Source organism: Scomber japonicus, chromosome 10 (assembly GCF_027409825.1).
Source record: "Scomber japonicus isolate fScoJap1 chromosome 10, fScoJap1.pri, whole genome shotgun sequence".
Lineage (NCBI taxonomy): Eukaryota > Metazoa > Chordata > Actinopteri > Scombriformes > Scombridae > Scomber > Scomber japonicus.
Genome location: NC_070587.1, coordinates 4,911,237 through 4,938,884, shown reverse-complemented (window position 1 = coordinate 4,938,884; position 27,648 = coordinate 4,911,237). Strand labels below are relative to the sequence as shown.

Here is a 27,648-nt window from a genome sequence, read left to right as displayed (position 1 = left end):
CAGAGATTGAAAACATCATGCAGGGGAATGTTTCTGTTTCAGCCACAGTGTGTTCGTGTTGTTAACGTTTCCCTCTCCAACCACCTCTACACCAACTGTCTCCAACTGAATACAGCATTGTACAATATACTGAATGTGCCTGTTTATTTAAATTCATGTAAAGTTTTTTGAGACTACCGTGTGGCATTGTTCTATTGTGCATTGTATTATAAAGACTGAACACACAAAGCAACTTAATATGTGCATCAAAGTTGAGAAATCTGCATTAAACTATAAAAGACAGCAAATAATCACCACCATTTAGTTGCAGCCTTTTACATATTCAACTCATTTTCTTTATCAATAATTCACAAAATTGTAGCCAATCCATTCTGTTAGCTGATTAACTGGATTATTTCAAGCTAGCATGGTCATTTTGGTGCAGTTAAAACCCCTCCAAAAACACTGTAGGGTTAAAACTGTTAACTATCTCACCTCAGGCAGAAGTACTTCCATGCTTCAATTTACACTACCCTTACCTGTGTGATGCACAGCAGGTTTAGTTTTTGCTGGAAATCAAAGCATCATCTCTTATATATGCTAATGCTGTATCACAGGGAACTGTAAAACCTTCTTGAGTTGCTCTAAAAGTCTGACAGTAAGACAAGCCATCTGTCAAGTGTGTAGAAACGTCCCTTTATGGGCTCGTTTCAGTAACTAAATAACCTCAAATATATTTAGAGACCAACAAAAAAATCTCATATCCTTTATCTATAAATATACAATGGGAATTTATTTCGGCCTCCCCGTGCGACGTGATATACGGGTGAGTGAAAAGCATTGTGGGTCCTGGGGACGCATCTCCTGACTGTTGGAGGGCATTGCAGAAGCTGTTTGTCATGATCTAAGCGTTCAGAGAGAGATTAGGTAAGCAAGGCAATATGTCTACCAACATATGCTATCCACCGCTACCTATGATTGCCGCCACCCCCTCAGAGTAAATAACCTGGGTGTCAGCCATTGACGGAAAATTGCCTTATTGATCCACTACACTGATTTTCCAGCGTGGCCTTTTCTCTGTAGGATCTACAACAGCAGTTTTTGTCAGAGGTACTGTTGGGGGAACTGTACTGTTGAGAGATGAAGTAAGGTTTTTTGTGTGTGTGTGTGTGTGTGTGTGTGTGTGTGTTTGTGTGTGTATATATGGGCAAAAAGGGTTATTGGGAATTGGGAGATTAGATGGTCCTGCTGAGTCATTTTTCCTCGAACTCTGGTGAGGCGCATGGGAAATCGCTTTTGCACATATTCAGTTGCCATGGAAGTAAAAATGGGAGCAGAGCACGCATGGCTTACTGGGTCGTCTCGGTGAAATATATTCCTCTACCAAAAAAATCAAACGCACACAAAACAAAAGCAGACGTGTACTTTCTTCCTTTTCCATTCTGTATACTTAGCTGTAATTTACAGGAGACCCCTAGGGTAAGATTCTGTCTTACGCAGGGAGGCAAAGCGAGGGCCTGTCAGTCCTGTCTCAGTGTTTTCAGCCCCAGGGCACTGTTCAACACACCTCAGAGGAAGCGTCATGAAATATACACACACACACACACAAACACCAATCCTTCTTTGAGCTTTGTTGCTTCACTCTTTCCCACAACTGTGCTTTTCATTTGAAAATCTCTCCTTCCTGTCTTTTTCACCTCCCCCTTTGCATTCAGGCTGTATAAGCTCCTGTTTATGAACAGTCAGCTTCACCAGGAGAGAAGTGGGCTGCGGATGCTGGCTGCTACTGTTATGCCTGTGTTGGTAAAAAAACACCCCGAAACTCTTTCCCCAACTCTAAATGTTTGAAGAAAAAGGTAGAGCAGTGAACAGCTTCATGCCTTTTTAATGCCGGTGTACTCATCGGCATGCCAGGGACAGCAGAGCTAAAAGTGTGTTTCAGCTTTACTGGAAAGAAGAGACATCCTTTTCCAAAACAAGCTGGGAGAAAGCGGCAGTGTTTGAAATTAGGGGGGCAGCTCGGGGGTGGACGTGTACCCTCATACAGGAATAGACTGACTGCGAAGGTCGTGAGCAATCTGTATTTATCAAAATTAGAAGTTCTTGTCAGAGTTAATGGCCTGATGGGATGTGACTTTGGCTTTTTTAGCCTTGATTTAAAAGGACGGTTGTATACGAGCAAAACTGAGCAGTTTTACAGTTTTGCATGGATGTCTGTAGGCCACAATACACACCTGAGTGTAGGCTATATACACTGAAGCTTAAACAAGTTCATGTTTCATCACTAAAGTCTTAAATATCTCATAACAGTTATGATGGTACATTTGTTTTTCTACTTCTATAACATAGGGAGCATATTTTTAACTGACAGAAGTAATCAACAAATACTTACAAGATTACACAAAACTGCTAAGAGGAAATTTCTGAAATAATTCTATTAATTTTATATTTTCATGATTGGGTATATAATAACCTTAGATGCTGTATGTTTTCGTCCTTGTCCCTGGTTCCTTGTTACCTCACTATGTGCTTCCTTTTCAGTCCTTGTCAGTCTTCATTAATTTAAATGACAGCTTGTGGTTCATGTCTTTTTCATGCCAATTTCTGGGGGTGAAAATTACACAATAACCACTTAGAGAGTTTTATGGGATAGTTCATTTGGTAAACTGATGGGGGGGGGTTTTTTGTTTTTGTTTTTTTTACAGACATGTCCTTTGGGTGTCAAGAAATAAATTACATCCAGATGCCTCATGGGCTTATCAGGTTATAAATGACCCTGGGGACTCATTCGACTTCCAACACAGTGGTCGGAAAAGAGGGAGCAAGTGGGGGGATCGAGGGGGAGCTTTCAGGATTATCAGGAGAGAGTGAATGATGGTGGAGGAAGAACCCGAGGAACAGTGACTCACAGCTCGCCTTTAGCTAAGAAAGCAGATTGTTAGTTCACACAGCCACATGACTCGTAAATCTCAATTGTTTTCCTTGTGTTATCCAATAAAATAAGGCTGTTCTTCTAGCAGGGCCGGGGGCAGGCGACTATGAAGTGCTGAGAGGGCATTTTCCAAGAGCTGCTCTCTTGGTCCTTTGCAGTGTCAATAACAGGCTGCAGGAAATTCCTATCCCTGATTCCTGCTCTGTTTTTTGTTTATGTGGACGAGTGTGAGATGACCTCTGACCCTGATGTGACTGAATAAGAATGACAAGCAGCCGTGTGACACTGATAATGTTGATCTCTGAAGGGAAAAACGCCATCTCTGCTGAGTCCACTTCCTGTTTCCTGCTTCAGACCTGGGAAAAAAAACAAAAACCTTCCAACCATTGTCTCCTGCAGCTCAGCATTTTTTTTTATTTTTTTTTTACAGGGAGATTTATCTTTCACTCAGGGGTTTTTTTTTAGGCCTCCAAGACTCACTGATGTCTCTATAGCTGATGGAGATGAGTCACTAACATCTAATGGAAATAACATGATGAAATGAGATCTGAGATTTGACACAGTGGGGTGCAAATCTGCTCTGGACACACTTCTAATTATCCGCATATAGTCTGCCAGGAGGTGGGCGCGAGTTAGGAGGTAAACTAGGACAAAACTGCTTCCCTGTATCAGAAATATGGTCCAATAGAGAGCAGCAAAAGAAGATATACTGTACATTAACATAGGTCAAGCAAAAAGGAGAACCACAAGAGCATGTAGTAGAGTATTAATGAAGGAGGGAGGGTGTTAATGAACTTCATCAGCTCATGTGTACGTGACTGAACAGATAAAAAGAGCTCACTCTGAACAGTCGGGCGTGATGCATAACAGGGGGATACGCCCGAGTCACGGGAGAGATAAACTCAGATGAACTGCGAAAGCTGCGGTTTTCATGGGTGTTAAAAGCGTTTAGAAGCTGCTCTGTTTATGCTAATGCATGTCAGGGGACTGCAGGTACCCTCAGGCCTTGGCACATTAACATCTATGTTCAAATGTTAAACAGATGGAAAAAAATAGGACTGATTCAGCATTTATATTACTAGAGGGGGGAGGCAAAGAAAGGTATATGGCAGGAGGTGCAGACAGAGAAGAGAAAGAAACGGAAGTAAGCAGAGAGTTTTGCTAATTTGAAAAAGGGAAAAACTAATATGACATAACTTCAACTCCTGCTACAAAAGTTACATCTACTTCACAGTAAAGTCAGAACAAAATTAAACTCAAAATTGCTTCCGTCACATGACTGCTGCCACGTCCATCCTCTCTTCCACCTCTGGTTCATCTCATTAATCTGTGTTAAGTGAACGGTTAAAAATTCTCGATGCTCGTCAAATTCAGACCGACCGTTTTTTTGCACCTGCCCGCCAGCTATAACTTCTAAATTTCCAACATCAACTCATCACCTGACACAGCCATCTGCCAAGCCAGCTGCTGCTCACTCCCACTATACAGTACATATATAGAGAGGACGGCTATCAGTTACACGATGTCAGAAATAGGTTGCGTCAGTGTTTCAGGCACTTAGTCTGTTCTGCCCGGACTCGACTATACCACCTGCCTGCCTTTGCTTGGTTTTTCCAACTTTTGACCTCATAAAACCAGAAACTTTTTCACCACACATCAGACTCTACTTCTGAGTATCAGATCTGTGGTCCAGTGTTAGTATTTCACTGTGAAGAAAGATTTTAGTGGCTGCATCCTGTTGGTTAGGATTCATGCATTTCAAATTGGATTGCCTTGCCAGCAACACTACATTCATCCCTGTGAACTGTCTGTCAAATAAACCAATAAATAAACATAAATTATTGATAGCTGCTTTCCCACCTCCAGCACGGTCATGATCTCAGTAACTCTTCATGCAAGAGGCATCTTAAGTTTCGGGGGAACCGTTTCTGAATCTATTTGCAACCCCTTAAGGATGTGGAAATGTTGCAGGCACACTTGACCTTTTTGCCATCGCTTTAATCACATGGATGGCCATGTTATATTAGATTAAGAGTGGGACAACCCAAGGAGACTATATAAAAAAAATAGAAAAGAAGGATTGCTTGCGATGTATCCTCAGGGTTGAAGTGTTGAGGCCTCTACTTTAGATATGGACATTTTGAGATAGCGATAATGAAGACTGCATGCTAATCCCATGGCAACAACAACTTCTCAATAGAGGCCTCTGTTTGAATTGAGCTTTATCCAGTAAAGTTCAGCCTGTATATGTAACGGTGTGGGAGTAGAAGGGCTTATTAATCAACAGCTAGCTACCCTCAGCAAGTCGCTGTGCAGCATCCTACGCACTGGTACAGGATTAGAGATGCAGGTTATGAATTTGGGTTTGAGGACGTTACTGTATGGTAGCGGCAAACAGAAACTAGACCAAAGTAGACTACTGGATTGTGCACAGCCTCATAAAAAAGTGTTGCCAGGAGCAACAGACACTAATAAATGTTGGTGAAGAAAGTGCATTTGAGCATACGTTGTTGGTCTTTTTCTTTGTTTCTGTACTGTAGTAACCTTTGGACAGCTCCTTCAGCACAAGAATCATTTCTAACTGTTTTTTAATATTGTCCATTGTTTGGAGGACCTCAAACAGTTCAGGCTATTTTTTTTTAATCAAAGACCAGTTGAGTATATCATTTTTTTTCTTCCTCGTAAAGTTTACCATCCCAAGTACAATATCAATAAAATTTACAGCTGCTGTGTGAGTAAGAATCAAGTCACAGCAGCCGCTTCACTTTCACTTCCTCCTTACCTAGAACAGACACAAAATCCACAAAACACTCCACAGTTCATCCGCACATAAACACAACTCACACTTATCAGTCTAAAATACCTTTGAACTGAGGCTCTGCAATTAATCATGACAGCGTTCACAGCTTTTACTTCCACGGTAGATTGAACCTGATGACACACCGACTTCATGTAATAACTCTGTTTGTTTTAAGCATTTACAGTGAACATAAAATGATAATAAAGGTTTTACAGTAGAGATGACAAAATGAGACAGCCCATGTTCACCGGATAAAAAAAATTAAACTTAATCATATTTTGCATTTCATTCATCGCATTTTTTTGCACAGTTGGCTTCACCAGGCCTGAGCATGCTGCAACAAGCTCCCTGCCTAACCTTTCACAGCAACATGCTAATCTGTCTGACAATATCTCACTGTGATATACATTTCTGACGACCGCTGTATAATCACGCTTTCTGTCACTGCCAACATTGAAAATTGAGCTGACATACATCAGAGCGATTACGGTTCAGATTATAATGTTAGTGAATGAGTCAGCATGGCCTCTAACCTGCAATGCTAACAGTGTATCTTGACAGGAGCGCTGTTTGCCAGTGGATCCATCTGTTTCACTGGGCAGGATGACGAGAGTCGGACAGACATGAAAGAAAACTTTCTCGCTCTCTCAACAGGCAACGTACAGTAGCACAGCTGCACAGTATTTCCAATACAGTAGGGCAGTCTGAACAAGCTAGCAGATGAAAGAGAGGGAGAAACTGAGTGATATTGAAAAAGACAAAGCGAGTAAGGAAGTGAATAAAACAGAGAGAGAGTGATGTGACACTCATATAAAACAGTATGCGAGGAGAAACGCAGCAGAATTAGGAGGCTGGAGGAGGAGATGGTTGAAGATGAGGCGTACAACCAAGAAAGCTGAGACTCCCCTTCGTTCACACTCACTATAAATTATTAATGAGAGCACTGAACAAATGAGTTCAGTGCACAGGGAGGGGTAGATGAATCGCCCAGTGTGAGTCCCCCAAGATAACCTCCCAAAAATGGACTAGTCTCCAGTGGCCAGAAGTGACAGAGAGCACACATGCATGAACAGACGATATCAACCGGAGGTCACGGTTTATCAAAATCAATGAGTTCCTCTGGGCATGTTTTTAGCCAAACACTCACAAACACTAAATCTACAAATGCAATGAAGCAGACTAATCTTTTCAAACTATGTCAATGTAAAGGGTACAGTGTGTACCAGAGAAAATGCCAGTAGAGACCAGTTAGGAGGGTATAAACCAGAAGTGCAACCACAGCAATGTTAATACTGTACAAGACAAATATTTGTATAAAAAGAAGAAGAAAATCCCTGGTGGATATTTGCTACATACACAATATTGTTTAGCACAGAACTTTCCGATCAGTAACAGTAATCTGACAAAAAACTGACATGAAATCAATGGCAACAAATACCCCTTTTCCACCGAGCTGGTGCTGGTGCTGGTTCGAAGCCAGAGCCTGACTAAGCACCAGTTCTTTGCTTTTCCAGCCCAGAGCCTCAGAACGGGAGCCAGAGCAAGCACCAACTCTTTGCTGGTCTAAAGCAAGAACTGATTACGTCAGCGGACTGGGGGCGGGGCTAACGTTTATTAGCCGGCTAGCGGGGCTAATGTTTATTAGCAGACTAGCGTGGCATTTACAGAGGGTTAAAGATTTGATTATTAAAATTACTATTTTTTGTGCTTGAAAGGTGCGCGCTGGCTACGTTATACCATGATGTAATCGCGTGGCACCTTGCTGGTGGAAAAGCAACAGGTTGGTATGAGGTGCTTGGATTAGCACCAACTGAGCACTGGCTCTAGCACTAGCTCCGAACCAGCACTGGCTCCAACTCGGTGGAAAAGCGGTAAAAGTGATGACACTGTCTCTATATGAATTTAAGGGTCTTTTAAATTGGAAAGCTGGTGGCACAGAGGTCAACAAGTGACAAGGAGAGAGAAATGGTTAGGACATGTAACAAAGGCCCGTTGCTGGATTCAAATCAGAGATGTTGTGGGTGAGTAGTGGGTATACAGGTATGCGGCTGTAACCACTCAGCTAACGGGGCGCTCCTAATCCTATTTATTAATAGCTAAAAAAAACAAGTCCAACGTCAAAAAACATGCTTGTATTTTAACACTGTAACCATGTGACTTTATTTTTGCTCAGCATCTTCATTTTTTTCAGTCGTTAACATGTATTTTTACTCCTCTACTCAGGTCTGATTTTATACTGAATGTTAACTTTAGTGCAAAGGCATCTAACAGTTATTGTCTCTAAAAATAAAAAGACTTAAATGATTAATTGTTTTTAATGTTCATTTTAGTCAGCATCTCTCGAGGGTTTCCCCGCAAAAACCATCCTTTAAGATGGCCTGATGGGATGTGGCTGCCAGATTGGTATGCGATGCCACAGGGAGCTGCTGTGGTAACAAAGCCGAACCTTAGAAGAAACGCTTTAGCATTAATATGAATGCTGCTTTTTGTCACCGTGCCAACTCCTCCACTGTCAGCTCGGCCCGCCTGTGGCAGCCTGCGCTTAACAAGAGCCCTTTGTTTGTTTTGGTTTGGGCTTTTCTGCTTTGTTAGCTCCTTTAGCTCTGTTAGCATTGTAAGTTCACTCATGTGTCGACTTCCCTACTAAAATAAGTCTGTTCCCCCCCCTGGCCAAAAGACCCCCCACATGTGTGATAGCGTTGCCGTTGCAGGCGTTTTAAAACCGAGCAGAGTAAAAGCAGACAAAATCTAAAAGTTGGCCAGCTGCTGGAAGGAATACAAAACACAGATGAGTAGATTCTGCTAAATGAAAGCTCCTCTTGCGGTAAATAAATTCATTATCACTTCTGTATGTAACATTTTGAGCTCTGTGCTTTTGCATCTCAGCGCTCCTCATTAAATGTTTCATAAAGGACACTGAGGTCAACATGTGATGTGAAAGCCTACACACAAATGTGATGTATTATTCTTTTGTTTACTCCAGAAACCAGAAATCATAATCCTCTTCATGCTTCATTCTTTTCCTGCTGATGATCTGAAGAGATAAACTTTGGTCAAGAATGTAACATTTGGTAGTTAATCATTATTGTTACAACAAACATGTTTGACTAATCCTTACAGCAAAGAAACCAGTTCAAACCCCAGCGCATACTCATTAGGTTCAGTTAATAATTATGCACATACACTTACAAATATACTTCACATTAAAATACACCTTCAATTCGGATCATCTTAAACCAAAGTTTGGTCTTAAGAGGGTTAAAAGATCAAAACTCTTACAAATCTTCCGTATTATGCACTAGTAAATAAGGAGAAACTAAAAAAGGAAGACAAGACAGGTGGTCAGTGACAGCTCTGTGATCCCCATAAGACCTGAGCACATACAAATGAGATTATACAAAGGTTATACAAAGGACACAGGAAATGACATCACTTTACAGCTCACAATCAGATAGGTGGAGCATTAATTTATGGCAATAATTAAACTAGCTTCAGTGGGGTCCAGCTATACTGCAAATTACAGAAAATAATTGCATCTTCAGAACTGGCTGCTCAGAGACTGCTGATGAAATGTAGCTATTTAGCTTACTGTTGGACATTCAAGGACTGTTCATTGTCCCTTTTAAGTAAATAAAAAAATAAAAAATAAACAGTGCTGCCCTCCAGTCTACTATTTTTTCTAACAGAAATTGAATTTTTTGGAGAATCTTTCACTTCCTCTTGAGCACACCTTAGAAGAATGCTTTGACTATTCAACTGTAATCCTTTAAACATTTTATATTGTCATTCCTGCGTCCTTTGCTCTGTCAGAGAATATCTCTCAATCTGATTCAATTACAGCTGCAGGGATAGATGGTCCACGTGCAACAACCTGAGGGTCAAACAGAAAACCATTTGCAAAAATTACATCTTATCAGGGATTTAAGATCTGCATACATTACTATGCCATTCAGATAGATGTACAGAATATAAACCAGTGTGTGTCTGATGGTCTATGGGAGGGAAGGTCAGGGAGGTAGAATTATAAACACTTTTATTTTTCACAAAAAGTGTTTCTCTAGGTCGACCGCCCCAAGGTGACGGTAGCAGCGAGCTAACTAGCTTCCTTTGTGATATTTGCATCACCACTAGAAATACATTTTGAAGCATCTCAAATTGACAGCAGCACCAACCCACAGATACAAAGAGATGCAAGATGGTGTGCTCTGAAACATGTCACAACACGGATATAAAGCCACACAGCTGACAGAGTATTAGCCAAGCATGCTAATCCTACAGTCTCTGTAATAAAGTATTTATTACTTTGCTATTACAATGCTCTAGAAAAGGGTACCATTGGGTAACGGTACTGAATGCCAGGCAAGTATGAACAGTAACCAACTCTAGGCAGTGGTGCAGAAGAATCAGACTAAACAGGAGACTACTTTTGTATTTTAGGCATTTTCATGTAGAGCCTTCGAGTGAAAATGCCCTCAGGACCTTTTATATACTGGGTGACAGCCTGTTTTCCTCTGCCTTCACATAACTTTATTCACCTCCTGTAAAGACTCAGTGGGCCCCAGAGGTCGCCTAGCAAACTATGTTTTAAGCATGACACACACACACACACACACACACACACACACACACACACACACACACACACACACACACACACACACACACACACACACACACACAGACAGAGACAGAGACACACAAACACACACAAACACATACACACACAGCATTGCTCTCATCCGTTCCAACCTCCTGCTGAGCTCGGCTCTTCAGCTAATGGTCGCTGCATAACAGGAACCATCCATTCATTTTACTTGAAAAATACAATGGCAACATGACTTCTACTGTCACCCCACTGCCTCCCATGAACTCTCTCTCACACTCACACACACACACTGGCACACACACACACACTCTCTACAAGCTAAAGAAGTGTCTGTTTTTTATTTAACCTTCCTAACTTTTTCCATAAACCGTCTTTCATAGCAAGAAGGATTTTTGGATAAAAAAAAACAAGAGTACTCATAGCTGCTTCTCATCTCACCGTACGTACTGGATTCAGTGTTCTGACAACAGCTGAATAATAGTCCGATCTGATCAAATTGCTTTTGACGTCTCCCATTCCTCAACAGTTTCCTTTGCAACAAGGGATTATTAGTGACATAACCAGGATACTCTGCTTGGGGTTTAACCTTCAAATAAAGTGGTAGCCAATCTGGCAAAACTGTTGGCATGTTTACAGTTTTGCTGTCTGACTGTCTTTTTTTTTTGCTTCATTGGACCTATTTTTCAGAGATCCTAGATAACTTATGATTGTGAGTACAATTTAAAGTGACAGGACCAATGGTATAAAGACAGAACCAAGTTGCAATAAACCAAAGTTTTAACTTAACACCAAACTGAAAAACACTAATTCACTGATAATTCCAGTTTAAACCATATTAGCCTAAATATAAGAAAATATTTATTTTGTAACTCCCCTTCAGAAAGGGGACACTGTCTACACATTCATATACTCACAAGATCAGGTATTTGTTCTGACTATAGACTGTATAAAAGAAATGGACGTAACATCCGTGACGTCACCCATTGGTTTGTGGACTGCTGCTCGGAAGCCAATAGTTTCGAATCTAGGCAGCGCCATCTTGAAAATTTCAGGTGCATGCTGGGAAAAATAAAAACACGGATTCTACTTATATGGGCATGAGGCGGAGCCATGGGCGGAGCGGGGAGGTTGCTATGGTTGCAAGGGCTGGATCTCGAGGACATTGGTCAATCAACCTGTCAATCAGGACGTAGCCACGCCCTAATGCATACCCTGCTTTATCATCAAATATAAAATCAGGGAGGCCAAAATGTCCCAAATGAACATCATACTGCATTGAAGAAGGCTTTAAACTAGCGATTGAGACCATAAACACATTTTGAAAACGTTTACTGAGGTTAGAAATCAAGTAAGAAGTTGGTGAATTCTCCATTGACTTGTATAGAGACGGTCGCCCCCTGGTGGCCTTTTGATAGAATGCAGCTCTAAGTTACTTTCGCGTTGGCCTCATGCAGGACCTGAACTCCCCGCCTGGTTCTGACTGAAGAGAGTACTGATGTAGCACGGGCTCCTACAAAGAATGTTGCATTATGGGTTGTTTGTAACATTATTGTTGCTAAGCTAGCAAGTTTACGCAGCATTTGATAAAACAAATAATACCTATAAATGTTTCCTTAGCTTAGTTGAACCTGCAGGGTAGAAATCGGCTGAATCATCTGTCAAACCACCAAGAAATACTGCTGTCATAGATGATGAGGGGATGATGAGAAAAAAAAGAGTGAGAAATGCTAACTGTCAGAGAAAACAGGTTTGGCTGCTTCCAACAACCCAGCAGGAGAGTATGTGACTGATAGACAAGCTACATAAATGTGGGATTTATATTCTGCTTTAATGGAATATTTATCATGTCTGTCTACCTTTGTATTTGATTGAGTTGTGTGAAAGAGGAATGTCTGTTACTCTGTGACAAATGTTTCTTGAATCTTGAATTACTTCATGTTTCACTTTGGCAAGAAAAAAAAAAGACGCTACAAGGATGAGGACTCCTCTCGATGGATTAACAGCATCTCAAGGAAACTTTCCTAAACAGGACTTGTGTGACAGTGTGTTGTATCTTCAAATATTCTCCTTCCGAGTCTCGTCACCTCTGATCACATCCGGCAGCGATGTCAGCGCCGAACACGCTTAGTAGTACAGCAAGAACTAGTGGAAGTAAGTAAAAACAAGGCTTTTTCATTCTTTAAATTGCTCTAAAATGCTTTTTTAAGAGATCTGAAGAAAGCACACACGTGTCTGAATATCTGAATAAAACACTCACACAAATCTCTGTAGCTACTTTCCATATGCTTTTCATTAGGCAAAGAAGCTGCTTCCTGCTTTGTGCCACTTTCCAGCAGCACTGAACACAAAAATTCAATATGGTTTTAACATTATTTCAGGCCCCCTTAATGCTAAGACAAGTGTCTACATACAAGTGTCTACATTTTTTTAACCAACAGGCTCAAAAATGAGGCATAATTTGATTTAAATGGTTTAAAATTTAAAATATGGTGGTAATAAGTTTGAATAAAATTGGCTAAACAGGTCTAACCCAGATATTGGGGGGAAATGTGTACCTTGTGCTTTATAAACATTCAAAACAGGACAAAAGTTGCACAGGTGACAGGAAGACAACAGAAGGGTTAAGATGATGCTTCTCTGCTAGCCCGTGTAAGGCTCAATTCAGACCAAATCAGGTGCTGTGGCTTATTCATTTCAATGGAAGCAGTACATTTAGGCTGTGGAGGTGGAGGCCCGAGGGGTGCAGCAGCTGCCTGTGGTGAGACAGTTGAACCAGAATCAACTTTTGGAGAAACGCAACCTAAAATCACAATGCAGTGGCCAATCACAGCTGGTAATCAGACTGATCAGAGCTACAGTATACAACCCCGCCATGAGGGAGGACATTTCTCTTTGTCTGATGACGTTAAAAGTACATTAAGTGTTAGCTGATGGCTTCCCGAAAAAAGACAACAAAAAGAAAGAAAGAGAGAGAGAGAGTTAGAACAGACGTGGTAGCGAAAACCTTATTTCTGATTGTTTCATGGCAGTTACAAATAAACAACACCTACACCTCCATCCTGCACCTCCACACAACCCTGCAGAGGTGCACTGCAGCACCTGATTTGGTCTAAATATGGCCTGACAATCTCATGCCAATTAAACTCCTTAATGTGGTGTCTATAACATTTGACATTTAAGGAGCTGAAGCCTTTCAGATATGCTAATGACCGAGCAAAATAATCTCAACTATTAATAAACCACAACCTGTGTTTATCTTGATCTCAAAGCCAGACAGACTGGAAATAAACTGCAGGAATTCAGGTTGGGGTCAATTACATTTACATCAATCCAGGAAGTGAATTTCATTAAGACTTCACATTACAGTACGTCATTATAATTAAGGTTCTGTAATATCTGTAATAACCAATCAGTCATTATTTGTCATTATAATGTAAACTGTCATTTTCAATTTGCAATGAATGGCGTAAATTGAAAGTGACCAGATCTCAGTGTCTGATACAATGATTCTTCCCCTTGCAGGTAGAAGACACAGTTTTGATCCGTATCATAGAGGGATGTCATCACGACACACATATCATTGTCATTTTCACTGCACAGAAGACATCATTATAGAAGAGCCGATGACCAGGCACACATCTTCTGGGGGGAGGTTCAGTTCGCAGGAGGTTTCCAGTCTAGTGGTGGGCCAAATTAACTCGGAGCTGGATCACGCTTTCAGTACCGTTAGCACATAAAACGTCTAATTAGATCATTTGTATGACTCAGAGGTGCCCTGGTTTGAACAGAGGGGATAAAGATAGAAACTGACTTGTCTCATGACTGGTACTGATTGCACCACGACACACTGATTGATTAGTTGATTGACTGTTTGACAACTTCTATGTAATTTATGAAATTGACTGATTATTCATATTCCTGAGTAATCTGTTGAAAATGTTTTTTAATTAACCGATTATTCATCTTGATAATGAAATGTCAAAAAAAATAATATGTCTTCAAATCAACTTCCAATGAGTAAAAAGGAAAAAAGCAGAGAAGAGGAGGTAAATCATCTTATTAGCTAGGATGAAAACAAGCAACATTTGGCATTTCTTGATTATAAATATTTCTCCATGAACTGATTATCAAAAACTGCTGCCAGTTAACTCTGTCAGTTTCTGTTAATTAGAAAAAGTGAATTTCTTCAGTGAAAGCAATGAACTACTTTTCAATTGCACCACTTGATTTCATGTTGCTATTCAGATGTATTTTCTTTTCTTTATCCCATTGTGATCTGATAATGACTGTTTTGATTAATACACAAAAGCCAGATATGCATAGAGAAGATTATATCCTTGTTTACAATAGCAAAGCTGCATAATAAACATCAATTATTGTCGTTCAGTAAATGAGGAAGTCATTTAGCTTTGGGTTTTACTTCTTATGGCTATTAGTCTCAAAGAGAGGAAACAGTCAGACATCATTCCCCTATTTTAACCTCATAGCAGCCCAAAATATGACATCAGTATCTGTTCAACATTAACTGGAATTTCATTTACTTGTATACTATATGAAACTGAAACATGGAGAAATAACAGATGTGTGATTTGTGTAATATTCTTATGTAAAAAATCCTCACATTGACCGCCGAGTCATCAGCTGTATTGGAGGTTTAACACGAGCACAGCATCAAGTTCAACCAGACGGTTAAGTGAAACAACATGTGGCTGCGGGGTTCTCAAAAAAACCGTTAATGCCAGTCTCTTCTGAAACTCTGACAGTGAGTTACACCCATTTTCTGTTGCTGAACTACACTGTACCCACCCCCCCCCCCCGCCTCCACCTGCTCTGTGTGACAGAACAAAAAGGAAAAAGACTTTTATTCTCAAAGGTTTGAAAAAAAAAAAAAAAAAAAAAAAAACATTAAAAAAGAAAAAAACTCCCTGATATTTCCTCTCACAAACAGATTTTGACATTAAAGTAAAGCAAACAACTGATTTAGTCACAACATTATTAGTTTACAAGAAAAGCTGTTTTGGATATTGAAAGGTTTAAAGTATTACATACTCTAAAACCTCCTTTCATACAGTACAATTGTGCAAGATTTTAAATGATGTAGGTTTTGTGGAAGCTTCAGCAGCACTTTTTAAAAAGGGAAATGGGTCCTGTCAGCAGCATTTTAAAAAGCAGCTCTTATATTTCACACTGTGACAGCCATTTTCCTGAATATGGGCTTCTTGAGAGTTATTTAGCATAGGACTCACAGTTCATTTTGGACTGTCTTGATTCTCTCTGGTCAAGATAAATATCCAAGAGACTGAATGTTTTATTTATTCTGTAAAAAAAAAAAAAAAAAAGGGAAAAACAGCTGCCTCTGTCCAGTTTAATATTAGTACTGGAGAAATATACTCAAGAGCCTGTCATCTACACTTCTTATCCAATTAATGACCTGCAAACTGGTTACACACACACACACACACACACACACACACACACATCAGTCATTACTAGACTAACAAATCAGTTTATTTGTTATCTCTCTGCCTTTCCACTGTCTGTGGATGAATGAAAATTGCAATTATCTCACTAACCCATCATCTAACCTTGAAGGAAACAAGAGAAATCTATATGGCTCTCTAATGAGCACTGAGCACCGTTGCTGCCATTTGATTAGAGACTTAATTGTGATAATAATGAACAAATACACCCAGCTCTGGCTCAAACAGACTTGTAAGCGTTCAGCTAATTAATGGCTATTTGCCCGCAGCTGCTGATGAAGGAGAAAATCACCGGGGAGACACATTTTCCTCTCAACCCACAGAGAGAGCTAGACAGCACCGTGTTGACCAAGGAAACAGTCTGGTAAGCTTTCCATATTGTCCACAGCCTGATCCCCCTGGCCAACAAAAACAAAAGACAGCTACATAAAAGATGATATTGTCTTCCGGGGGATCTGCTTCAATTTTAGGTCAAAGGCTTGACAGTATTATCCAGCCATCTTGAAAGTAGGTTGAAACCATGTCACACAACACGATAACAACAATCCAGACAGACCAATCTACGACGACGGCAGCCGGGCAGCTCACACCGGCTCTCTCTAGTTATGCAGAGGAGGGGATAGTTGGCAGAGCAGTGGCAGCGAAACATGCCGGAGGCCGGACATTGCCAAGAACCAGAGAAGGGAGGAAAGATGAAAGAAGATAAAGAGAGGATGATGAATATGGAGTCAGTGATTGCGCTTTTCTAAAATAAAAATCATATCTAGGACTAAACAAAAAAATAAAGCAAGGAGTAAGAAGAGGAGGAAGACACACTGGGACGAGCCAAGACCCCCGGCCCACTCTAATGTTTTGCCATTATCCTGTGAACACAGCCACGCATGTTGTTTCTGACCAATTAGGCAGGCATAAAAGCAAGGGGCTGGAACTCAGCTGGGGGCTCAGATAGTCTGCTGGTTACATCTAGGCCACTCTCTCTCTCCTCTTATTTCCTGTTTGTTGAATCTGCCGGAGCAGCGAGGCCAAAGAGAGGAGAGGGGGTGGAAAGGGGTGGAGGGAGGGAGGGGGGGGGCAGTGGCAGGGTTGTGTGTGTGGGGAGGGGGGGGGTGATTTCATTCGGCACCTCGCAAAGGATGTCAAGCAGAGCCTGCAGAAAACAAGGCCATCCATGGACCTTTCATCTTCTCCACTTTCTTCATCTGTAGCAAACACACACACACACAGTAAATCATAGATACACACACACACACACACACACACACACACACAAACACACACACACACACACAAACACACACACACAAACACTGGTTGAAGCTCCACTGTGCTGTGCAGGGAGACTGTTGAAGGATGGCGAGTCCACATACATTTACAAAGGCTGCTTTTCACCTTTTCTCTTTTTTCTTATTATAGAGCTAGTAATGTCAGCGAGACCTGTGAAAGACTTTAGATAATGGTGCGAGAGGATGCTCATTAGCCCTCATTTATTTGTGCCTGACAGTGACGAGCAAGCTGGGATTTTCGGGGTGATTTTGGGGCCTTATCAAAAGAGAAATGCCGGAGAAAAGAAAAAGAACATGAGACTCTGAAGATCCAGTCAGGAATGAATGTCAGTTTTTAGCAGTAATCACAGCCCTTCAAAAAGCCAGGATTAAGACGTAAACACACAATGACCCCATTATGCCAGCAAGAGAAGGGGGGGACTGATATGTGGAAAAAAAAAAGATTGTTGAGAGTCTGGGTGATGAAATCTGAGAAAAGCAGAAAGTTGCTCTCAGGAAAAAAAAAATATATATGACCACTCACAGCTTCTTTTACTCCCTCCTCTCTCTCTCTCTCTGCTTGAGGGTTTTTGAGGTCAAAAAGTGGACAAACTCTGGATGAGGACATGACACTCTGCTTTTACTGGCAACTGACGCAACACCAGCGGGCTACAGTAAACAGACAGGCGGGGGGATTCAGACAAGTACAACACACACACACACATACATGGACTGGTGAGCCCAACATTTAAAACACTGTGCAAATATATAAGAGCAGGAGCAAACAACAAGGACGAGGGGGGGGGGGGATTTCAGGAAAAAACTGGATTTTTTTTATTGAGTAACAAGGGAAAACATCTGCAAACTGTTGACTGGGCCACGTCATCGGGAAAAAGAAAAACCTACGAGCTGTGTGTTTAAAAACTGCTGAGGAAAAAATGTACTGTGCTCACCATGAACCGTTGCAGCTTACGTTCAAACTCGCTATTGTTAAATTGGTGGTGAATATTATTAGGACCAAACTAGTACTCTCCAGAGAGAGAGAGAAAGAGAGAGAGAGAGAGAGAAGAAGGGCACTCGAGGCATTTTATTCATTCCAGATGTGATATAATCCTCCATTCCTGCTCGTGACCCACATCAACATAAACACACACTCACATCTCTTGAAAAGCATGCCTCAACAGACAGACTTTCCCTGAAGCTAGCACCCCCCACCACAAAGGGAATGCATGGGGTGGGGGGAAACTGCCATGAATGCAGAAAGGATGTTAGCTAACATCTCCCCCTTTCTTTTAATCCACATACTTCCTTTTCCTTCTCCATTTCACCCGATCGCTTATTTCCTGCAGTAACTGCCTGAGAGAAGAGAGCCAGTATTGTATTGCTTAATCAGCTATTATCAAAAATAAGCTTCTATGCTGGACTGTAATGTTTCTACCTGTCATTTCTCTGCATGCCAGCACTTGGACCTTTAGGGGTCAAGTTTTTAAAACAATTTCCCCTTTGTTTTATGAAATGTGTCAGTGGTTATGTGTTAGCTTAAGGAAACTGAATGAGGGGTATGACTAAAAGGAACCAATCACTGCCATGTGTTGGTTTATGCCTGAGAAGAACTAACTCATATGACGTGTTTTCCAGCAGCGTCACAGGGCAACAGTGTTAATAGCTGTTCCAAGTATGGGGGGGAAAACCGAGCAACCTTTCAAACCGTTTCTCCTGAAAACCAGTCTGACTCATCTCTCAGCTCTGCACAGCAGGGCAATCAGTGCCTGAAGGGATGGGAATGTCTGATTTCAAAAAGTTAGAGACGTCGTAAACAACAACAGAATAAGAAACTGAGCCATGACTGAACCAGAAGCTACAGACAGGTGACTAACATGCTCACAAAGACTACCTGCTAACACCGTGTAGTTAAGAAAAACAGTATTAATAACCAACATGACCATTTTTTTAAGCATTTGATGCTTATGAGTTAGAGGTCTGTATTGACTTTATCACCACAAGCCGTATTAATGGCTTAAATGTGCTATAATGAAGTGTGTGGACTATAAGTCAAGGTCTGTTATGTAAACTTGCTATTGCTATACAGGTTTAACAGCACTACTAGTAAACAGCTGTTTTTAGCTATTATAGAATGATGAGATAATGTGTTAATGACAGGGTTGGGTTTAAAATGCATTTCGGTGATCCAAACACGAGCCGACAGCCGGGACTCATCACCGTTTATACCTGTGTTTATCACACATCTGCAAGGTGTCCAGCTGACCACTCAGATCTCATTACTGCCTACAGTACGTCACATCTGCTAGAAGGTCCAAGAGCCTTCAAGCCCACGAGTCAGCAGGCAAGCTCCAGATTTGTTTGGCTTGTGCTAGCTAAGAAAACATAAATGTTTAAAGAACTAATGCACATGTATGGGCTGTTCCAGCTGTTCCAGAGGTTAGCAGAACAAAGTCATTTAGTACTGGTGCATAGTCAATGATGTATTTTCTGGTTATGTCCTTGCATCTGGATATGTTAGCATTTACAAGACAAAACATAGGTGGTGAAATGTGTCTCAGGCCAAATCAGCATGTGGTTTAAGTGATGGAGTCATGATGCATCTTGGTGGTTGTTCACACTCGTATCTAGAGCCGTCCACCTGCCATCTGATCACACCAGGCACGCCTTTTAAAGCCCAGTGTGAACAGCACTGTGAAGTCTTCTGCAGTGGTTATCAGTTTTCATCAGTGAGAGGAAACGACTTGCTGCCTTGTGGTTTTAACACCCAGCAGAATAAGGGTGGTGTGTAAGAACAGGTTACTTTGTCTACTGTTATCTGGTGATGGATCCAACTGAACAAACGTGTCACACAAAACTGTAGAGATGCAACTATTGGTAAATTCATCGATGAGTTACCATGTTACAGGAATCACAAACTATTTTAATAATGGATTCATCATTTTGAGTCATTTCTTTAAGAAGAAAATGTACAAATGTTCTGATTCCAGCATCTCAAATGTGAACATTTCCTGTATAAAACAAGATATTTGAGGAAGTCACTTGCTGCGGGAAACAGCGATCAACATTTTTCACAACTGAGCCATTAACTGAGAAAATAAATTGACACATTAATCAATAATGATAATAATCATTAGCTGCAGCCCAAAAGTGTCTGTTTCTATGCATTCATATGTTTAATGGAATGAGTTTTAGTTTATTTTATAATGACACATGTCCTTTTAAAATAGGGTATAGTTTTCACATCACTACAGTCTACACCAGGGTTGTCAAACATGCGGCCCGTGGGCCAGATCCGGCCTGCCGAGGTGTCTGATCCGGCCCACTTTCCTTATTCCTCCCTTCCTTCCTTTCTGTCTTCTTTTTCTTCTTTCCTTCTTTCCTTCCATCTTCCCTTCCTTCCTTTCTGTCTTCTTTTTCTTCCTTCCTTCCTTTCTGTCTTCTTTTTCTTCCTTCCTTCCTTTCTGTCTTCCTTCCTTCCTTCTTTCATGTCTTCCTTCCTTCCTTCCTTCCTTCTTTCATGTCTTCCTTCCTTCCTTCCTTCTTACATGTCTTCTTTTTCTCCCTTCCTTCCTGTCTTCTTTTTCTTCCTTATTTCCTTCCTTCCTTATTTTCCTTCCTTCCTTCCTTCCTTATTTTTAATGATCCGGCCCAAGTGAGATTAAATTGGGCATTATGTGGCCCTTGACTGAAAATGAGTTTGACACCCATGGTCTACACTATGAGTTGTTTAAAAGTGACAACAAAGCTATTTATCACTTATTACTAGATGCTACAACAACAGGGGAAGCTGTTCTGCTAGTGCGATTATTATAAGCAGCCTTGGGTAAAACACGCTAAATGTAAAATTAGCACAGACAACAGAAAATAGATCAAAGGGGTCAATTTCTTCTTGTGTGGTAATAAAGGCCTACATCAATACCCAGCAGTTATGACAGATTGATAATATCTCCCTCAGCCGCCACTGACTTGAACAATATATCAATATCCAGCAGGCCCGGCGGCTCACTCCTCCGCATAAAAACAGACCAAAGAAAACGTTGGTCTCACATTCCAAACACAAGCCGCTGACATTTACACAGCATCCACAGAGGAAAGGAAAAGCACAAATGTTCCAGCTCTGTGGGAGCGCGAGGAGAGTGTAAGCCTTTTTCTTAAGACTTTGTTCATCTTCCGTTTCTTTCTTCTTGCTCAGCGGGCGGCCATTTTCCTGGCTCAGACTGAAGGTTGTTTGGCACACCTGGTTCGTAGCGGGAGACGGCAGAGGGGGGAGAGCGGGGTGGGCTGGAGGGAGGTCATGGTGCTCAGAGCCGGCCAGGAGGCGCCAGCTTAACGGCAGCATTTTATTCAGACAGACACCCAGCTCACTGGTCATTACTGCTATAAGGGGATTTCAGGTTTAGCCAAGAGCTCACCTATTTCTGCAGCTTTGTGTGTGTATGTGTGTGTGTGTGTGTGTGTGTGTGTGTGTGTGTGTGTGTGTGTGTGTTTCTGTAGCTGTAATGTGGCAGATCAGTTGTTGTACTAAAGTCAAATCATATTTAGTAATGCTCTTTTTGCAGTAAACTGAATGCATTATACTGCATCTGAATGGCATCTCCCTTTAATTCTGAATCTGAAACAGACACGTAACTCTTAAGTTTGCTTTGCAGGTTAATGGAAGAATCAAACAAAAGAACTGCACACTGAACTACTCGCTCCCAGCTATTTAAACTGAGCGACGTGTCGATCTACCAGAGATCTTCATCAGGTACTTTCAATTGAATAAAAAAAAATCCTATACTGGTGTGTGTGTGTGTGTGTGTGTGTGTGTGTGTGTGAGAGAGACCACTCTTTAAACAAATATTACATATAAATTAGGGCTGTTAAACGATGATTTTTTTTAATCGAGATTAATCGCATAGTTCCATAGTTAATCGTGATTAATCACGTTTTGATTTGCATGTTTAAAATCCTGTTATTTTACATTTCAAGGCAGTTTTAAGCCCATAATGTAAAGCATTTCTTACCAGAGTGTCTTAACTGGTAATCAATCACGGCTCTGCTGCGACTCCCACACTCCAAAATGGTCCTTTGGTGGAGCTGAGGCTCGCTTGGCTGCACCTGGGTGTTTAGCGTGGAGGTGCTAACTCAAACTCCACGTACTCCGGTGGTAGTTAAACTCCGTTTGACACAGGTTGCATTTTACTTTTGACTTGTCAACTGAAGCGTCTGGAAGTGTTTTAAAGTTAAACAAGCCGTTCAAAAGTCCAGTAGCTCTCTTACTTTCCATCAGCGCGGTAGGTTTACTGCAGGAGGCCACTTCAAAGCATAGCGCTACAGCTAGAGGAGCCGTCTACGGGTGAGTAGAAGGGACAAAAAGGCTTGCAACATTAAAATGCGATTTAAAAAAATTTACGCGTTATGGATGGCATTAATCTAATCGCGATTAACGCGTTAACGCTGACTAATATAAATACATTAAATATCTTCCAGCCAGCTCTGTTGCTGTTGTTGTTCTTCAGCTGAACTTGACCTCTGACCTCCTTAAGAAGCTAGCTTACATAACTATAAAAAGGCAAAATTACAATTATTCAATAAAACATGATTATAGTGTTGAGTTGAATGTCTTTTTTTTTAAATTAGAAAGCCACAACTGAAACAGAGAAACTGGGATCTGATGAAACCTGCCAAGCATAAAGTCAATTCTGTCTAAAACTTCCCTTCAGCTGTTTAGTTAGCTGGAAGAGAAGTAAGCAAATGTGGTATGTGTGACTGGCTTAAGTCTGGAAGTGACGTGTATTAATAACTGATAATGGTTCAACAGAACTGTCCCGCATTATGGACTTTCTGCTACAGTTTCACAGAGTTTGTGGATTAAAGTGTTTGGAGTTTCTTAAGGCTCTGTTTTCAGATAACACGGGGGATTTCCGTTACTCAAAAGATACCGCCTATTATTCTGGATTACATGCACACAAACCACAAACACACTTCCACCTCACCTGTGGACCTGGCTTTTTAGAAAGAGAACAGATGTACCTGATTTTCTTGTTAGTCTTCACTGTGATGCAGGTGAATGTCAGTGCTGTGTGGATAAAGACGGTGACAACCTTTTAAGACTTAAACTGTCAAACTTCACAACCTTCCCTGAGTACTGATACGTCAGCAAGTGCACACACACACACACACACACACACACACACACACACACACAGTACAAAGAAGCCCTGAAGACTTTTATTGCTCCACTGGAGGAGACTCTGCAGTTTGTCTGTCCTCTCACTGCAGTACTCGAACCTTTACTGCCGGGTTCTATCTTCTCCTCGTGTTACCTGAATGCATCGTATGTCAGAAGTCACATTATTCAGTATATTCCAATTTCCTCCAGCAAAGGCACTCATTTGCCTGTACCAGCGTATATCTCTGTTATACATTCAGAGGACGAACGAGACAGCAAATCTTTGGCTTTATAGTGACTGCCTTTTAACGCACACTTCGCTTTTGATGTGTGTGATGTTCTGGAGACCCACAGAGAGGAGAGAGAGAGAGAGAGAGAGAGAGAGAGAGAGAGAGAGAGAGAGAGAGAGAGAGAGAGAGAGAGAGAGAGAGAGAGAGAGAGAGAGAGAGAGAGAGAGAGAGAGAGAGAGAGAGAGAGAGAGAGAGAGAGAGAGAGAGAGAGAGAGAGATACGGAGGACTCCATCTGCAAATGAGCGCAAGCCTTTGAATGTCTACAGAGCTCCCTTCATTCATCTGATGCCCTTTTGTGCTCTGCATCTTGTATTTTTATTACCACACTCCCAAGTTCTAACCTCACTCGACCCTTAAAAAAAAAAAAAAAAACAGGACATCACCAACAAAATGTGCATGCAGGAAAAGGACACTCTCCCACTCTCCTGTTGCTCCGGGCGCCACATTTTCGTGGTGCGATTTTTGCTATCCAACCTCTTAGGCTGGAGCCAATGAGGCAGCAACACAGCCCCTGTGCCGGGGCGACTCAGTGAGACATGACATCACAGAATTACAAATAGGAGGACGTTTGAAAATGACTCTCATCTTCATCCTGCCGAGGGTTTTTAAAGAAGAACTAACTACCTGGGGAGTTACTGGAATAGATAAACAGCACCTTAGCCACTTGGCATTACTTGTTGGTATTCTGTGAGGCCTGAGCTAGTGATGGGCTGCCTTCAAACATTTGCCTCATGTGATCAGGTAGTCTCTGTCCCTTGCTTCACCCTCTCTTGGCAGTGGGCGCACACACACACACACAGAGGAAGAAGGTGGGGGAGTTTGCTTTCTTGTTGTTGGCAGTTGAGAAAAACGATGCCCATTCACAGTTTGGGCATTGAGTCGCTCAGTAGGCTGGACCAGACCCCTTTATTGTTGGCTTTGGGAGGGAGATGTCCAGCTCTCGGCATTCCCTTACAGTGGAAAAAGACTTCACAACAACACAGTCGCCATGGTTCCAGAATGATATATCAAAGCTAAAAAAAACCCATCAAAACATGTTAGTATTGTGTTTTATTGTTACACTCACTCCTTCATTTTACATCTGTAAACCTGGACGCGGCACAAGCTCGCAATGTGTCAGCTTGCGTTGGCAGGGTGAATGTGAGACTCCAGAAAAAAAAAAAGAAAAGCCGTCTGGAACGCTGCCAGCACGCTTGAGACGATTGAAACTGTAGCAACAACAACAGCAAAGCACTGAAAACACATGCTAGGCTACAGACATGGACGCTGGAGCACGCCATGGAAGACAGCAAGAAAGTGCCTGAGCTAAAATGTGGTAATAAATCGCTCTTGACTCACTGAAACACAATATTCTGCATCAATTGGCCAAGGAGGGCACGGAGAGTCATTTTTCGTCAGACTGTGACCCCCGAAGCTGAAAACCTTGCCGAGCTCAGCTCAACAGACCAGGCGGGCAAAGTCACATTGACGTTCACTTGAAAGAGCATCAAAGGAGAAGCTATGAGTCAGTGATAGCTCAGCGCACGAGGGCAAATAACCCCTCCGCGTTGTCTGACGACTCAGTTATCACGTAGCACATCACCTCTAGGTACGAAAGGCATGTGAGCATCGTGAGAGGGTGACAGCAGGCTGGAAGTGAGTGACAACAGGACTTATCCGTGTCACATGCCAAGGCTGAAACCCATCTGCACATACTGGCCAATGGCTGCCCCGCTTCCTCCCCCTCCTCCTCCTCCTCCTCCTCCTCCTCCTCCTCCTCATCAGCCTTACTTGCCTTGAGTGGGTACAGATGTGTGATCCACAGACGCTCCCACTCTAGAGCCCTTATTGGACCCACTGGGCTCAACAAAGTCTGGCACACAGCTTGCAGATGCAGAGCTCCTGGCCAAAAATGTCACTGCACACAGTCTTCGTCATTCGTCGGCAGTTAATGTGACGATGATAAAAGTTGATAAATATAAAAATAAAAAAGTTAAATGAATGCTTCTTAACAGCTGACATAAACAACAAATGAGATGATTAGTAGGTTTTAGGATGACACGGAGATAATAAAGATAATAATGTGAATAAATCTTGATAGAGATTTTACAAAAGACAATCATGAAACTTTCCGTATTCCCACTGAAGACAATTCACCCACACAATCTGTATTCTTGCTCTGATTGTTTGTAGAATAACAGCATTAACAGTCAGAGCCAGCTTTAGCGGTGACACCGTTCTCCGTCTTCATTAACAGAAACCCAACAGACATTTGTCTACGAGAGGCAAAGAGACATTGTTTAATCTGACACAACCGATGACTGAGATGAGGGATTTCTTTTCTCTGTGTTGAACTGAAGCTTTGCAAACAAACTCTCCCACAGCCTCTCTCTCTACAGAAACCTTGTCAGTATTGTCAGACAAATCAAATTCCACAGCGGAAAATATATAATTACGTCTTTCAAGTTTTTATTTTTTATTTTGACTGTATAAAAAGACAGACTGATTCGTATCTGTTGTGTTTTGACAGCGTGAACAAGCTGGCATTGAAAAGACTGTAAGAGTGCAACTGAAACTTATTTACTGTGAATGGGAAATGAAAAGCCACCAAAAAGTCCAAAACACCAATTAAGCCTATTTCTGTGGGGGGGGGGGGGGGGGGTGCCTAACTGTGTTACATGATCAAAAGGACTGACAGATAAGTTAGTGATTAGTCATCATTCACACAAACAGCTGTCCTGGATTCACCCCTCCTCTTTTTTTTTTCTTTTACACAAGATCTCTACACTTCCTGTTTTTCTCTTGAGCTACAATCTTTACTTCCCATAACACACCTAGACATGACATATCTGCTTCTCTGTAACTCTTGAGGCTATAATATGTCAACTGTGCACAACCGGTGGAAACATTTGAAGTGCTTTAGCCCACAGCCGGGGTCACATCCTTACCTCTTTGACTTTCTCCCGGCGCTCATCGGTCTTAGGGTCGCTTGGTTTGCCGCCGTCTCTCCCCAGCGGGGGTTTCAGCAGACACCTTTTGAACTTCATGTGACTGAAAGTATCCGAGCTGGCAGCCTGGTTGTTGACGGATGTCGCTTTCTCCGAGGCGGACTCGACTGGTTTCGACCTGGACAGAGTGAAATCCTCCTGTGCTTTCCCCCCGGTGAGCCTCTCCTCGGTCGCCTCATGTGAGACGGAGGCTTTTCGGCTCAGACTTTTCAGTTTGGTGCTCGTCTCTCCTTTAGTTGAGACCATGACTCTCGGATGATCCTGATCCTTGGGTCGTTTTAAATGCTCCCTGGCATCGTTCTCGGACCCGGAGCCAACCGTGACAGGCTGGGTCTCTGTCTTGGATAGGAAAATGCGTTTTAGTCGGACTGAATCCGGCAAAAAGAAAAGGGCCCCAAAACACAGAGTTACCAATCCCGAGAGAAAGAGCAGAAACACGAATTTCTGGGACAGGCGCAGACCCATGCCCGATGCCGACACACCGGGCAACTTTCGGAAAACCATTGAAACTTTTTTCTTGAGACGCTTTTCCTTTTACAGTATGTTCTCCGAGACTATACAGCACAGTGAGTGTTTGGATAGTCTCCCCTTCTTTCGCTATTGTGCAGCTTCTCTGCCGCTTTGATGCATGTGTAAAACACTAGATATGCGGGATTTTTTAAAACACACCCCCGTGACACTTGCAGAGCAGCAGCAGCACAGACAAGCCTGCCAGAGCTGTCTTTATCTCGCTATCGATTGGATCTGCATAAGCGAAGGTTAGGCCTGCCTACATCTACAATTTACCAATCAGTTGGCAACACAACTCCACAGCTTTTGGATGGGGTCTATCTACATATCGCAATCACTGACATCAATAGACTGCAGGATTTTTAGGGTTTAAAATGTAAAAAAAAAAATCGTGGGAAAAACAACACAGGGCTTCAAGGGTTGATAGATAAATGGCACTGAAGCTCTAACAGGATTACTACAGTAGGCTATACACACACGTCTAACACATTAATGTACTTTTTATGAGAGATCGTGAGACGTCTGGCAGTCTGTCAGGGTTGGGAACAAAGTTGTTACTCGATGCATTTTTTTTTTGTTTTTTTTAAGCTGTACAAAAATGGTCAATAACACATTGCCCTACGGTGCAAAACCTCAAGCGTGCA

General features: G+C 41.8%; 1 protein-coding gene across 2 annotated transcripts in view; it reads right to left on the bottom strand.

The window, feature by feature from the left end:
• The window catches only part of LOC128367027 (mannosyl-oligosaccharide 1,2-alpha-mannosidase IA), a 195,927-nt gene extending 168,597 nt beyond the window's left edge, over positions 1–27,330 (bottom strand). Inside the window, exon 1 of one of the 2 annotated variants that reach the window (XM_053327814.1) lies at positions 26,435–27,330. In XM_053327814.1, coding sequence (XP_053183789.1) covers positions 26,435–26,998 — 564 coding nt within the window. In that variant the 5' untranslated portion in view covers positions 26,999–27,330. The remainder of the gene's footprint in view (positions 1–26,434) is intronic. The other variant, XM_053327815.1, reaches the window with a different exon arrangement.
• Positions 27,331–27,648: the final 318 nt, after the last annotated feature.